The 16511-nt window shown below is 39.6% G+C and overlaps 1 protein-coding gene across 1 annotated transcript; it reads left to right on the plus strand.

Annotated features, from left to right (window-relative positions):
- Nucleotides 1-4449: 4449 nt before the first annotated feature.
- On the plus strand, nt 4450-10448 carry LOC135475685 (toll-like receptor 2). The gene is made up of 2 exons (XM_064755615.1): nt 4450-4485; nt 6890-10448. The coding sequence occupies exon 2, from the start codon at nt 6923-6925 to the stop codon at nt 9407-9409; it is 2487 nt and encodes an 828-aa protein (XP_064611685.1). The 5' UTR covers nt 4450-4485; nt 6890-6922; the 3' UTR covers nt 9410-10448.
- The last annotated feature ends 6063 nt before the right edge of the window (nt 10449-16511 follow it).

Here is a 16511-nt window from a genome sequence, read left to right on the forward strand (position 1 = left end):
GAAGATGTACATCAAAGTGACATCGAGGTTCTTGGTCGAAGCCGAAAACAAGGGCCGCGCAAAAAAAGAGCAGCATGGTTGACATACCGTGGCGTGGATTTTGCTCGATCTGGAATTGAAAAATGTCATGAGGGTATTATTATAATAAAATCGTTGACAAATTAATTCTATATCAGATTCTGTATTCTCAAAGCCACGCACAAATCTGGATGGTATTTGTCAACAATACAACGGTTTCCCGCGAGTATAATATAAAAACTTTGGTGGTCAGGTTGTTAAAGGTACTTGACACACCAAGTGTGGTTTAAAAACTGGCGTCGGACCGAGAATTTGTGGGATTTCCCGTTTTTTACATTGCGGGCAATGGTGACAATAAGCAATGTACGGCACTCAAAAAGATTGTCCACGTGTATGGTGTGTATATCTGAGGGAAAGATCATATGCCATTAGATCATAGTACACGTCGTAAACTCTGCATTCTCTGCAAGAGAGTACTTTAGAATTTCTTATGTTGTATAATAAAAAAGAGGCAACGACCTGAGAGCTTTTAGAACGCAAAAATCTGCAAACAGATTCAAAGAAATTTTAATTAGAATTGCATAAGACTGTATTCTTGAACGATTGTAACAGATGTGGTATAGTGTCATCCACTAAATATGTCTCACAGAAGCCTGAGACACGAATTATCTGCAAAATAACACCGAAACCTGTCGGAGGACAAATACATCGGTCCGTCTAGTCGGAAGTCGCCCAAACTAGGAGGACACAAGAAGGGGCATCTGGTGAAGAAAAACCTTTTTGTGTTCTCATCCGACTCTGCCATAAACCAATGAAAAATGTTATAGTTGGCACATTACTTCTGAAATAAAAAGAGGAATGACATAAGTGACATCTCTCATTAACAGCTCTGTCTTAGCCAGTGAGTAGTAGTACATATGTTACACATGCGCAATGCAGGCAATTGCGTCTAACATTTGCGTCCGAACTGAAGAGCGAAGGAACGCTGATTGGGTAAAACTGCTACACAGACATTTCTGTACTGTTTGCACCTAGTTAAAATATATCAGAATTTTGTCTGTTTTGGATAGAACATAAAACTTTTTTGCCAGTGATACTTACTACCCCTTGGAGGTTACAAAATACCATGAATTCACTTCTAGCATCCACAGCTAACAAATGGTGGTCATGCTGGGTTGATTTTTTGATATGTAGTGGAGAAAAGTACAAGCTGCATGTGTTGGTATGGCACTGCGCCACGTGAAAGTTAGGGGTTATATATTTTTGAGGTTGAAGTTTACTACATAAATAGTAATGAAAATAAATACGCTCGCGTAACTTGGTAGTACACGGCACATCTACATGTACGTACAGCTGTACCCATGTTCCAGTTTTATTTATTTGTTTCATTGGTGTTCAATCGTATTGGATTACTTATTCAATCGTCGTCCGGTTTATAGGCTGAAGAAACAGGGGTGTCCGGAGTAAACCAAAGCCTGATCTTTCTCACTCACGTGAAGGAAAGGACCCCTAAAATTCGAGGTAGGCATCATTAAATAGATCACTTTAAACAGTACATAAATATACTTTCATTTATTTTGTGCAAAGAGTTTAATGCGTTCAAACATTTGAATTCTAATGTGGGCATTATGGACGCTACCATTATAATTTGGGAACTCTGATGCCACTCCAACCACGACACTGGAGGTTGGGATAACACTTTTCACTCATGAATGAAAGATTACTGATAAAAGATTCCCAAAAATTCCTTCTTTCTGGAACATCAGGAAATGAAAGGTGATGTGACGCCAGAGTTCCTAGATACCATCAGTATGGCTCTTAAATCCTACCATTGTATTCAAATATTTGAATGCCTTTCAACACTCTTCAAAACATCTGAAAAAAATAAATAAAAGCATTTTTACACATAGTTTTCAGTTGTCTAACTGATGGCCCTTACTTGATATGTTAGATTTCTTTTACCTCAACGGTATATTGATGATCTGCTGGCTTTAAAGAATCTTTATATACCAAAGGCTGTAAATAATATCTATCCGCCTTCGCTGGATTTAAAGGAAACCACTGACTCTCCAGGCGGTACCTATCTTTTCTAGATCTATATTTGTACAAAGACCAAAGCGGTTTTCTTTCTGGCAGGGTTTGCTACAAGAGGGATAGTTTTAATTTTGGCATTGTGAATTATCATTACTTGGACAGCAATATACTGAAGGGCCCTACATGTGGAGAGTACATATCTCGACTTGTAGCATATGTTAGATCCTGTGTGTTATGTAATTCCCATCAACGTCAGAATTTATTACTGCAAAAACTAGTGTGTCAAAGTTATTCCATCACACGCCAACACTCCAGGTTTATCCGTTTTACAATGTGTACAATACTCTTGTAAGTAATATGGACGGAGCATCCAGAATCTCTGACGCTCTGCTTCTTGATTGTGTCTACTAATTTCCGCTTAACCCGGGACTAGAGGCAGTCTATTAATTGTTCACGTTGAATAAGATCGCCACGTTGGATATATGAACAGTTGCAAACAAAGAGCAACTGATACACCTCTACCAAGAAAACCATGCTGATCAGAAATGACTCCAATTGAAACCAGTGCGTATCGCATTCACCTTAGTTTGGTGTTACGTTAGCAATTATCAAAATGGCGCGAAAGACATCTTTTCATTTATATGGCATATTTAATTATAATTTTATCATATCCATCCATCAAATCATGCCTGTGGAGGAGGGGAAATATGGAAACATATTTAAACACGTCTTCAAACTTAAATTACTGTGGAACAGACCGTAGGTCCATCAAACATTTGAGCTGATATCTAACAACACAACGTTTCAAGATAATATAATGAGAATGTATAAACTACGGTGATATATACTTTAAAAACAGAACAACAACACCATCTTTACTGAAGCTAATTACATTGTTTGCAGAACGAAGTGCACAGGAAAGCCGCATCTCCGAGTTGACTGTATCACCTTGTATTCTACATCCGATAGATCGACGGCATAGCCTGAATGAGCGCCCATCCCACACTTAGACTTTGACCGGAAGGTCCAAGCAGACCTGACACTCTGGACGTGTGTACATGGATGCCAGTACTATGTGATCAGAAAAGCAACGTGCGGATGGTCGTGGGTTTCCAACCTTATGCTGGCCGCTGTCGTATGAATGAAATGTTCTTGAGTACAGCGTGAAACACAAATAAATAAATAAATAAATAAATATGATCAGCAATAATAGCATCATTCTCCCATGAGGATGAAACAGTTACATGATGGAGATTACCATGCGGGATTCGATGTCTCAGAGCTCGTCATATAGTTACATGATGGAGATTACCATGCGGGATTCGATGGCTCAGAGCTCGTCATATAGTTACATGATGGAGATTACCATGCGGGATTCGATGGCTCAGAGCTCGTCATATAGTTACATGATGGAGATTACCGTGCGGGATTCGATGGCTTAGAGCTCGTCATATAGTTACATGATGGATATTACCATGCGGGATTCGATGTCTCAGAGCTCGTCATATAGTTACATGATGGAGATTACCATACGGGATTCGATGGCTTAGAGCTCGTCATATAGTTACATCATGGAGATTACCATGCTGGATTCGATGTCCCAGAGTTCGTCATATAGTTGCATGATGGAGATTACCATGCGGGATTCGATGGCTCAGAGCTCGTCATATAGTTGCATGATGGAGATTACCATGCGGGATTCGATGTCTCAGAGCTCGTCATATAGTTACATGATGGAGATTACCATGCGGGATTCGATGTCTCAGAGCTCGTCATATAGTTACATGATGGAGATTACCATGCGGGATTCGATGTCTCAGAGTTCGTCATATAGTTACATGATGGAGATTACCATGCGGGATTCGATGTCTCAGAGCCCGTCATATAGTTACATGATGGAGATAACCATGCGGGATTCGATGGCTTAGAGCTCGTCATATAGTTACATCATGGAGATTACCATGCGGGATTCGATGTCTCAGAGCTCGTCATATAGTTACATGATGGAGATTACCATGCGGGATTCGATGGCTCAGAGCTCGTCATATAGTTGCATGATGGAGATTACCATGCGGGATTCGATGTCTCAGAGCTCGTCATATAGTTACATGATGGAGATAACCATGCGGGATTCGATGGCTTAGAGCTCGTCATATAGTTACATGATGGAGATTACCATGCGGGATTCGATGTCCCAGAGTTCGTCATATAGTTACATGATGGAGATTACCATGAGGGATTCGATGGCTCAGAGCGGTGTCATGTAGCTTTGCTAACAAATCTGATTGGTCGGGTGTGATGGGTGTGATATAAGTGATGGGACGGAGATTCTCGATGATTTTCGTATAAAGGTTGAAGTTAAATTTCATTTCCATCAATAACTTTGCAACGTGCAAACAGCTGTGATTGATTTATCCTGTCCAGAGCTTCAAGGTTAGTACTTACACATGCAGTAGAATGAAACCATATTTTGTCGAGGACAAATGATTCCATATGACTTCTGACTATCTCGTTTATTCCACTATCTCGGTTATATTCTTGCCAGATAATGTACGATTAATTTTCAGCAGATACAAAGTAAGCTAAGATAACGTTAACACTTAATCTACACCGTGATGATACCTAGAGCCCATTTGTTGTTGGAGATTTATTTGTCCGGAAAAACTGCAGTTGATTCACGCCAATATGCAGGTTTGTATCTAATGAACGTCAAGGTCCCAAAATGTTGCTATCGGCAATGTTCACAGAGAGTGGTGTGCCCAACATGCACGTGAAACGTTGTAGCCACGTATGTTACGGCTATAATGGGTTAGGCATGTGTAAAGTGAACATGAGACAGAAGCATATAAGTCATATAAGTAAGCACACAGATCCGCTTATCTGCAGTATGTAAGTGTAGGCTGACCTATTTTGTGTCTTCCAGTATATGGCTCTTTGTTTCTACAACGAGCCGTAAACTACCCGACAAAAACAATATCCGGTACTGGCTATTTTAATTTTATATGATTTGATAGTTGGTTTATTCTGGAGATTTCACTTATATGATGGTGATCAGTACTATGTGTGGGTGCAACCAAAATGCCTGCAGTGCGCCAGCGACCTTTGGTACGTTACTGGCGAACTTACCCTCGTGTAAGGTGCATATGGATATGCACACCATACTGGTGGAGGACAAGCCACATGAAAGCTGCAGACAGTTTATTCTCACCAAGGCTCCAAGCTGTGAAAGCCAGAGATTTTACTATTTCTCTGACTAAAGCTGCCCCATGTGTCTCAGAGATTGAAAGACAAAGACCGTTAACAACCTGCCCACCAAAATTTTACAATATAATAGAAAGGAAACCCTGTTATGTTGTATCAATATCGTCCACATGTCTATGTAGATTTGTTTTCACGCTGTTTGGTTACTATAGTGCACTAAGTGTTTGTATCCTCGATTTCATAATAATTATTATAAACCTAATTTTTTTATAGTGCTGTATTCGATAATAGGGTCTGTAGTTTTATTTACATGTATATTTGCATACACACCAATAAATACAGGCCTACCAGACATACATTTCACAAGAATATAGGAGTCCTACATGCACTTTTACCGGAACAAGAACAGGAAGTCGCATTAACAAATGTTAACTATGTATAACTAGCTGTATAGTTGTATTAATAGTGTTGCGCCTAATACGGCACACGGTGGTTTATCGTTAACTCATAGCTCTTATTGCACAATACCGGTGTTTTTAAAGGTAAGTCCGCATTTTTCAACCGTACGGACTCCACATGGCTTTCTTTGGGCTCTACTTGTTCCAAAGACAAAAAATGATGTCTCCCACATGTTCCAGATTCTGAGAGGGGCCCTCAGGATAGACCAGGACATACATGTACATATATTCATTAATTATTTAGTTGGTATTAAATGAAAAAACTCAAGAGTGTTTCACCTACACGACAGCGGTCAAGTTTAGGGGTCGTGGAAACCTGAGTGACAGCAATAACATACAGCCCTTCACGAAATACTTGACAATCTCCTAACTCAAAGCCGCTGACGAGCTAGCCAGATCTGGATGCGAAGCTGCGGCTTCACTTGCTTATTTTGCTACAAGAAATGAAATCTAAGCCTCAAATCCAACATTCATATGTATTATATAGGCTCGTCAAACAAAAACGTTAAGAATTAAGCCCAAAAGATCATTATTACATCAGAGTTTAACCCTTCTGCCTTCTCCAGAAAACAGTGATGTTGGTATAAGTGACTTTATCACATGGCAGCCAGACTAGACTTTAGCTAAGACTAACAGATCTCATGGTTACTGGGACCTAAAGGTAAGTCAGGAAGATGTGATCATGAGCCACAAAAACAGAAATTTCACGTAGAGCAGGAAGAGTATGTTGTGCCTATATGTTACCCCGAACAATGCATCTGTCGAAAATAATGTTGCCATATGTTGGCCGGCCCTGGTTTTTGACAGATGAAGCAAAATGAAGACTGCTTCAGTCATGGTTGCCTACCCCTAGTCCCGTTCTCGCAACACTATGTCACGCGATAGATACATACACGTCTGCTGACCGTGTCTGAGCCATCAAATAAGTCGACCTATAACATGTTCTGCTTAACATCATTACAGAAGATAAGCAGGATGATAAATGACTGAATATTAATTTCTTTAGTGGTTATATCAGTATATACTAAGTAAATGTTAAAATTTCACCTGATTGTAGTATTAAGACCGCAAAACTTTTTGGTCATTACACAGACGTTTCAGGAACTTCACATTTGATATAGGCCTACAAGGAATATATGAAGAACTTTAGATACCATTATGATATTTTTTCATTTCAGATCGGACAAAATCAAAACTGTATCTCAGTAGAGATGCATAGGCCACGCCACTGTATGCCAACCATGCTGCTCTTTTTTTGCGCGGCCCTTGTTTCCGGCTTCGACCAAGAGCCTCGATGTGATTTTGATGTACATCTTCTCTTCCTGAACTGCAGCTGTCACGGGTGGACCTCTGTACCGACACGGGAATTTCTCTCACACACACGTGGAATTGACTTGAGTTTCAACAACATCAGTGTGGTAAAAAACCGCACATTCACAAAGCTTTTATCTTTGGAGTTTCTTGATCTTTCAAACAATATTATCAAGACTCTGGAATCGTCAGCTTTTGAAGGACTCGCAAACCTTTTGACACTGAATTTGTCCTTCAACCATCTCGAGTTCACTTCAGAGGTGTTCACGCCACAATTGTTTGCGCCTCTAGAAAACCTGAGATCCATACTAATCAAAAGGTCATACGGAATGATTCACCCTTTATGGGAAGGGCTTGATGCTGCTTTTGGTAAGCTTACCAATCTTACGACGTTTATTGCTGATTTACCCTACTTATTTTGCTTTGAGGAGGGCTTTAGGCAATTAACAAAACTGAACAAAATTTCAAATGAAGGCCAAGCAATGAATAATTACTGTGGCATAGGAGTTCTCTATAACAATGTAACTTTTCGTTATCTTAAAAACATACCCCTCCGAGAATTACGACTTATAAATTGCGATATAAACATCATATTTCCCGGCGCGTTCGATGACTTGATATCGTTGGAAGTTCTTGATCTTAGCTACAATAATTTCTTGGGACTACACACCGCTCTTCAGAGCTTACGTTCTTTCCATGGTAGGAATATGACAGAAATTAACTTTGCGATGGTAAATACAAACGCCCCAGATAGTAATAACACGGTTGTCAACTCAGAGGACTTTGCGCACTTGAGTGCTATATGCGTAAAATCTGTAGACTTGTCACAGAATTCTGTTGTTAGTATCGACGTTCCTGTTCAGCCTAGACTGTGGCTGGATTGCCTGGAAAAACTGAATATATCCTACCATTCCTTCCTTGAAATACCTCTTAATCTCCGTCTTCATGGGAGCAAGACCTTGAAATACTTGGATTTAAGTCATGAAAGGGCTATGCCACAGCATAAGCATGATATGTCAGTTAACAAAAAGAATTTAATAATAGTCTATACTTTACCGCCAACACTGTTTTGGCTTAGCTTCAGCAGTTGCTGGAATTGGTTCACAAGCGACACAGAGGTTACCTTTTCCCGTAACAATCTTCGCTATCTCGAGTTAGCTTTTGTCAACATAGATCAATGCAGGGATATGCCGATGAGAGGCCTATCGAATTTGACAAGCATAGACTTATCCGGTATGAGCTGTCCAGTAATTTATCCACAGTATTTCCAATACTTGAGAAGTATTACCAAACTTTCTCTCGCCAACTCAGTACAAATGGATTTAGCTTTAACGTCTACGACTCTCCCTTTCGTTTTACTGAACATTCTAGAGGAGATTGACCTCTCGGAAAACAATTTGTTCGACATACACCAAGAGCTTTTTCACAACAACACACAGCTGAAATCAGTCAATCTGGCCAACAATAAGCTACAACGCTTACCCAAAACTGTACAAGACGTGAGTGAACTGAAAGTACTGGACTTGACCTCCAATGTCTTCACTCATCTACAAACACAAGAGATGAGAACAATCGACAACTGGCTGGCCAAATCTGGCTCTTTTGAACTCAGGTTAGGGAATAATCCTCTTCAATGCACATGTGACACAATTATGTTTACCCGGTGGATCGTTCAGATGGAAGACATCCTCGATAATCCTAACAGTTACACGTGCCTACTGTCGAATGGTACTCGGCTACCTTTTTCGACATTCAGAAAACTGTTAACGGACTTTGAAGTGCAATGCGTTAGTCACACTTACTTGATAATATCCGTGGTGAGCGTCTCGACGCTTATCGTTTTGCTTTTGTTGTTTGCTGGGATATATCGTTACCGTCTCAACCTCCGATACTGGCTGTATACTAAACTCATGCCACCCGAGGACATGTTTGTTGATCAGGTATATACCTATGACGCTTTTGTGGCCTACACCTGTGATGATTACGAGTGGGTGATTCGAATGCTGCGTCCGAAACTAGAATTGGTGGACGATCCCATAAGACTTTGTGTTCATGACAGAGACTTCATTCCTGGAAAGCCGATTCATGAAAATATCGTGGATAAAATGAAAGAAAGTCGTAAAATCCTATTAATCATCAGTCAAGGGTTCCTGGAATCCCGATTCGGCCCTTTGGAAATCGAGTACGCTGGTATGAAATGCCTGGAAGAAGGTAGAGACGACACAATCTTGTGTGTGCTGATGGAGGATATCCCAGTTCGGAAGATGCCGAGGGCATTGAGAAACCTGTGGCATAAGATCACTTTCCTGAAATGGAGCGATGATGCCGAACAAGAGGCTATCTTCTGGCGGAACCTTAGGGCTGCTGTCACACCAGGACGCCACTGAAGTAAACACGGGGCCCGTGAAAAGTGATTTACTTGGTAGGCCGTTTAAATAGTGTTTAAGTGTCGTTTTAAAAGTGAATCAAAGTTCACTCTATAGGATACTGATCTTCTTGCTTTGTTGTTTACCATTATGAACATTTACCGATGTGTTGAAGTAATTTGCTGCCTGAATGATTGTACAGATGTAGAATTTTGCTGTTTTTAACTCTTTGTCAAATTGTTTAATTTGATGTTTGTTAACGTGTTGGTTTCTACGGTTGTATATTATGGTGTTTGTATCCATGTTTAATTTACATACTTAGATGACGCCCCAGAATTTTATACATGTTTTCATGCTTTGTATAGTTGAGAATGCTTGGGTTTTAAATCGAATTTGTTTTGGTATATATTTTTTATTGTTACAGAAGTATGCTTACGTTTCTTTTAGTGTCACACATATTTACACCTGATGTTTTGTCTGTAATAAAGAAAAGCGAATGGATGCGTCCAGAGGACGTTTAGCCCCAATTCGAGATGTCAGCCTCTCCCGGTGATTATATGGTGTGATATGATACAGAGCACTTTCAGTGAAGTTCCAGTGTAAACCTTGAAATGTACACTTGTGTCACAGCAAATAATGGACGTCATTCTTGAATATTGCAAGTGTGACCCAGCTAATGAAATTATGTCATTCAAGGGAAATAACTCTTATAAGCATTTCGTACTCAGTTGTTACCGAAGTCGACAGATGTCTGGAATTACGTTAGATTTGTTTAATTTTACTGAAAGAAGTATTACTAGTTCATTCCTTGGCCGGAAATAATTCTTAATTCTTGGGTAACTGTTGAGTTGTACGAGCAGTTTCCTTTCTAAGGGAATTGATACTTTGTCAGGACCTGAAATTCGCGCAGCTAGCTATCAGGGGTAATCTGCGGTAGTGGTTGTTGACACTGTGACGTCACTGCATGTCCGCTGTAAGCGACAGGCAGCATGATTCGACGTTTGTATCATACTTGCACTTTATAATACATGATTTCGACATCACTTTCAGGTAAGGTTCGATCAGGAATGTCACATAAGCATTGTAAATTGGTATTTAGTCGACCGGTAACATTTATCCATAAAAGCGAACTCGGAGATACTGTGTTTTCTAGCGCAATAGTCGGGTAAACGAGCGTCTCATCGTGATCTGTAAATCGTAGTCATGCTCAGTTTGAATGTTCAAGAAAAGTGATTTAAAGGTCATGTATGGTTGTATTCGTACAATAATTAATGGCATTTGTGATATTGTCATAGTTTGCCACGTGCATTTGTTTACATCATAGCACATGTGTATGTTTACAGCACATGATCAACTCCCCTATATTAATATTCATGACGTTGCAGCATAGCGATTGGCTAATATTACGTAAGTAACATACTGCGGGACTGCTCAAGGTGATGAAGGGAGAAGAATAGAGTGACTGTCTGAAAGGAGACACTGTTTCGAGTCCTTTATTTACTTATACTTTCTTACGTCAAAAGACGTTAACATGAAACTATTACAACATTAAAGCCTCAGACTGATAATATGACATATGTTAAGACACAGACGTTTATATGTAGGCCTAGAGGATATAGATAATACCTATGTAATGAGCGCCCTAATTTACATAAACGTTGGCTGAAGGTTTCTTAAGAAACTAGAGGAAAATGTCTTCATAGTAAGTTCCCGTTGTGATTTTAGTCACATTAGACTGCATATCCGCTCTAAGCGACCAGCAACCAGCATTGGAAGAAGAGGCAGGGATTGATGTCAGTGCCACACATATGCTTTTTCAAACCTTTTGTTTGTTTCGCAATTAACATACTTGTGCTCCATTTTGTCAATGTATTCAATTATTGATTGCCTTGCACAGATATATTTATATACATGTTATATGTTCTACCTCTGGTGGAGAGATCCATCAACTCTCGCTGTTCGTGAGAAATGGTGGCAGCAAGCGGTCTGCGACACTGGAGTTGCCGTTTGTGCGGTCAAGTGTTAGCTTAGAAACTTGGTCATTAACTTACCAATGATCGGTACGGTTTCCTCCGACCGCCATTGTGTAAGTGAAAATTTCGTGCAAATAAGTAAATGTCTGTGGTAGATAGTATGTATGCTTGTACGTACGTATATAAACTATGTATGTATGCTTGAGGGTTTACGTCCTTCTTAACAACTTCTCAGTCATATGACGACGAGGAGTCATTAGGTATGTACATATATTGTGGCGTCTTGTGGCATGGCGAATCCTTGTCGCCAAAGCACTGCCTCCACTGAAGTGTCATGCCGAAGACACCAAACATGACACCCCCTAACCAGTCACATAATACTGACAGCAGGTCGACCAGTTCTGTTTCCTTGCTCTAACCTCTGAGTGCTGAATGCCAACCGAAGCACATCACAGTAGTACACGGAACGTTAGATCTGAGATCTGTTTCATTCTTCCCAGCTTAGCTTTCAGAAATATAGATACAGATTCATTAACCTGGAACTCGCTCTTTTCGAGTATGCTGTCCTCAATATGTCAAAAATGTAGCCTACAAAAACATGATTTCACTAATCATGCAGTAATTCTGACTTCATATGACCTAGTCATTCGTGAATAATACAGACCATAACCTTACAATTATCACAGATGTTCTTGGCGATCGGCCAAAACCAAAAATCGTTAACTGCCATTTTCGAATCGCGTCGGCATCGTCCGGAAAAATATAAACTCGTGGAATTGGACTCTCTGATTGGATTGAAACCAATGAGACGTAGGCCAACATAATCTAAAGAGCGATTGACAAATTGTTTGGGAGTCTTAACTTTAATTTTTGTTTTAATAATGAACAGAAAGGAACTGTAAGCAACTATGTGAAAAAATAAATAATCTTAATTTTGGGAAGAGCAGCCGAGTCCAGTATAAGAACGGGGTCACGTGATTCGAAAATGGCGGTTTGAGAAGTTCCGATGATGTCCGTGGGGATGCGTTGGTTACACTTGTGTTATTTGCGATGTTATGGTCTTTATTATTCCCACATAATGAGGTGACATGAATTCAGAAATTACTGAGGACAGCGCAGGTAACAGTACGGAGTTCCAAGTTAATGAATATAACGATTCAGAGCGGTTAATGTGGAAGCTAAGCTGGGAACATGGCCAACCGATTTCAGAGCTAACAGACCATTTGCAGGTAGCTACAGCTGTACTGGTGTTCCAGTATTTTTTGTACCCCGGTTTATGAGTTGAGGTTTATGTGTTGAGGAAACCGCGGATAAACCCTCTAATTTAAAATTACTGCCGTACTAGCAAAAGCCTACATAGATACAGCTTTCCTTTTTTTTGTAAATATATATTTCCAATACATATTTTATCTGTAAACGCACTTTGTTGTCTCTGCATGGTTTATATATATCTAAACGTGTGAGTCATTTCCTGGCTTGGCACATGCTCTGCTGTGCATCACATAAGCAAACTCCAATCAAATAAATAGCTCGACATGCACCAATGCTTTCATATAGTTTAAAACTGATCACACCTGGTTAATGGTTTGATGCAGAAGTGCATATATCACACACAATCAATACAAACAGGGTAGTAAAACTAATAGTTTTAAAACACTGCATTTCTCTAACGTGTTATTTGTTTAACACGCCATAGTTTGTCGTTTATAATAAATGCTAAACCGCAATAACTATTACTTTTTAATGTCTCAAAAGGGACATTTGAAATAGAGAAAGTTGAATGAACGGAAACTGTTTGCACTGATAATTCGGTTTCACTCAGTTGAACTTACTACATATGTATACTTAGAATAATTCATGAGACTCTAAATGTAATGTTATAGTCTATACATACATTGAATAATAAACGTTTTCCATCAATGTAATCGTTTCTACTTCAAATGAACTTTTTAATACGCTCAAGAAAATAACATTCTCTAGTATATATTCTCTTATATAACAAAATATGCATTCAGATAGCCCCTTGCACCACGTGGTAGGAGCTTTTCATTCAAAACAATTAAATGACTTAAAACCTGAGTGCATAAAAGGCCTTCACTTAGCAGCAATAACAGTTCAAACAATAACACCGTGTTGATCAGAAACAATTTCAATTTAAAAGCCAGTACACACTGCATTAACCATAATTTTGTGTTTAGCCACCAACTAAGAAAAATGGCCCGAAAGGGACTTTTTCTTTTACATGGTATATTTAACAGTAGGTTTGTTATATCAATCCAGTAAATGATACGTGTGGGCGAGGAGGAATATGTTTAACCCACCAATCACATCTTCGAAGTTGATGTACTGTGGTCTGAAGCACAGGTCCAAGAAATTCTTGCGTTCATATCTACCAACACATGCAAATTTAATAATTATAATGAGAGTTTATAGATTTTAAGGTACATATATATATTTTTTTTTATTTCTTGAATGTTTTTTACGCCGTACTCAAGAATTCTTCACTTATACGATGGCGGCCAGGACACAGGGCAGTGCAGAGAGGAACCTGCGACCATTAACAGGTACGGCCGGATTGGGCGCGCAGAGTTGGCTCGCTAACCACCTAGACGCCACCGAAGCCCCCAACTTGTGTACGGTATGCTTTAAAAGCAGAATAGAACACCGTCTCCACTAAAGTTATCTCATAAATTACATATCTTGCAGAACCGAGTGTCCCGTATTGACACTTTTATTCTACCTCCGCCAGTCCTACAGCATATTACGACTCAACCCCGCTCTCCCAAGGTCTGCCCGGTATCCTCCTACAAATATGCTGGCTGCAAGAAACAAGAAACAAGAAACAAATAACTAAATAGGCTGACTATCACACTAACAATTTATATAATATCAAATACAAAGTGTACATGACATGGCAATTTACTGTTTCACTTTCACTTTGTTCCTCTGAAAAAAAAGTTATTTTGTTAATGAAACGGCGAGTTTTCCCTTTTGGAAGTAAACTGGATGGTGTCGCTCTTTTTGGCTGATGAAGTCACATGTGTTAGCCATTAGTGTGTGAATCATCAGGGTTGGCTGGGTACATGGTGCAACAGGCTAATTGACAGTTACGGGATTAGCTCCAATTATACTGATATGATTGTTGTTTAACGCTGTGTCAAAAACAATTCACTTTCCCACGGTGGCCACCTTTATTAACATGTATATATGTATGCTTGGGATTTAACGACATACTTTAAAATGTTCATTCATATGACAACTAGAGTGAACCAAAGTATCATGCCGAAAACAACAGACATGACACCACATCCAGATATATTATATACTGATACTAATCTCTCAGTGCTGAGCGCCAAGCGAGCAGCAGCAAGTAGCATTTTTGAAGTCCTTTTATATGACCCGACCCGGTTTTGATCCCAATCCCGAGGCGGACACTCTAGCTAATCAGCCACAGGAGCGGTGGCATTGATTAGCAGAGGAATACGCAGAATGCCTGAAGTAAACCACCTACAGTGGGTTTTAACACAGTACAATAATTTTCATATTACCGTGCTGTTAGGAAGAACTCTGCAAAGCAGTGCTAATTCTTTTTTTTTTTTTGAGAATATACTTGACGTATTATGATGCTTTATTGATGCATTACTATTACACGGGACACAAACATCTCCCAGCTACAAGTAAGTTTTCATATGACAAACGTATAGATTAGATCAGGCGTAATGCCTGGTGTCTTCGTCGTGATGCTTCAGCGATGCAGCAGGATGGCACGGAACGCAATTTATTTATTTACCATAACTGATTGGTGCTGTACGCCGTACTCAAGAATATCAGAATACAAACATCGTCTTTTTGAAAATAGGTTTTCATATGCCAAACATAGAGACTGGATCGGGGGTTATGTCTAGTGTCTCTGTCACAGTGCTCTGATAATGCATTACTTGGACATGATGTCTCGGTTTATCCACTTTATTCATTATTGATAGCATATTCACTGAATATCTTGACACAAACGTTTTATTTATCAGTCTCTGCGTTTCATTGAAAAAAGGCCCCGAAAATTTCTTTTCAGAGAATTTTTTAAAAATTTTACTCTAATCCACACTTTAGAGAGAACACTGTTATTTAACAATCAATTAAATGTTTAAATATCTAAAACTCAAGTCGATGTTTTAATGGTCATCGTTTACTCTTCCCATTCACGTAGATGCCCGTAGCCTGCCATCTACTCCGTCTGCTGAATGCTGAGGAACAAGATACAGATCGGTACTTCTAATTATCATAATAATTATAACCGAAGCGGGATGGTGAATAGGCCTACGGGCCAAACTTTACTGCATTCGTGGATGGAGATCGGGTTTTATGAATGGAAAGTAGTAGTTGTCTAGCTGTGGGTGATCACCTCACTTCAGTATTGCTGAAGTACTTTTTATTTCGTTGGAAATGGAAGACTCAGTAGTCGACACATTGCCTGAGGATATTTCATTTATTTATTTATCTATTTATTTGATTGGTGTTTTACGCCGTACTCAAGAATATTTCACTAATACGACGGCGTTTTAATACGACTAATACGACGGTTGTGGTGGGCGGAAACCGGGCAGAGCCCGGGGGAAACCCACGACCATCCGCAGGTTGCTGGAAGACATTCTCACTTACGGCCGCCTGAGTGTAAGTTGTGTGAATATTAATGAACACACACATCCAATTCCAACAATTAAAGTTTGTACTCATTTGCCAAGTTATTTTTTTTTGTTTGGGAGCGTTTATTGGCTAACACGGATTACGTCACATTTCACGCGTATCATAAAACCAACTGTCTTTTTCAGAGAGCTTCGGGCCGATACGATTCGACTGGTTTGTCGTAGAAAGAATAGTCATCGGTTGTCAATGGGTTCTAAGCGAAAATGAAAGTGAAAACTGCATAAAACTAGACACCGCATATTCATCAACACCCACCATTGTGTTATTGTGAGTAAACTGTGAGTAATCTGCTCATTTTTCCGGTGTGCTCTTTTTGATCAGCGGAAGGATCATTGAAAATGTACACGTATGTTAAATCTTCTGTTTTAACAGAAACAGAATCTCGCTAATCTAGCGTTGTCGCTCCAGTGTCGCTCATCTCGAGCTGTCGTTCCAATGTCACTCTTCTC

The sequence above is a fragment of the Liolophura sinensis genome, chromosome 9 (genome assembly GCF_032854445.1).
Source record: "Liolophura sinensis isolate JHLJ2023 chromosome 9, CUHK_Ljap_v2, whole genome shotgun sequence".
NCBI classification, from domain to species: Eukaryota; Metazoa; Mollusca; class Polyplacophora; order Chitonida; family Chitonidae; genus Liolophura; species Liolophura sinensis.

What these genes read in the sequence shown, in the direction of transcription:
- LOC135475685 (XM_064755615.1), top strand. Translation starts at nt 6,923, where the DNA reads ATGCATAGGCCACGCCACTGTATGCCAACCATGCTGCTCTTTTTTTGC.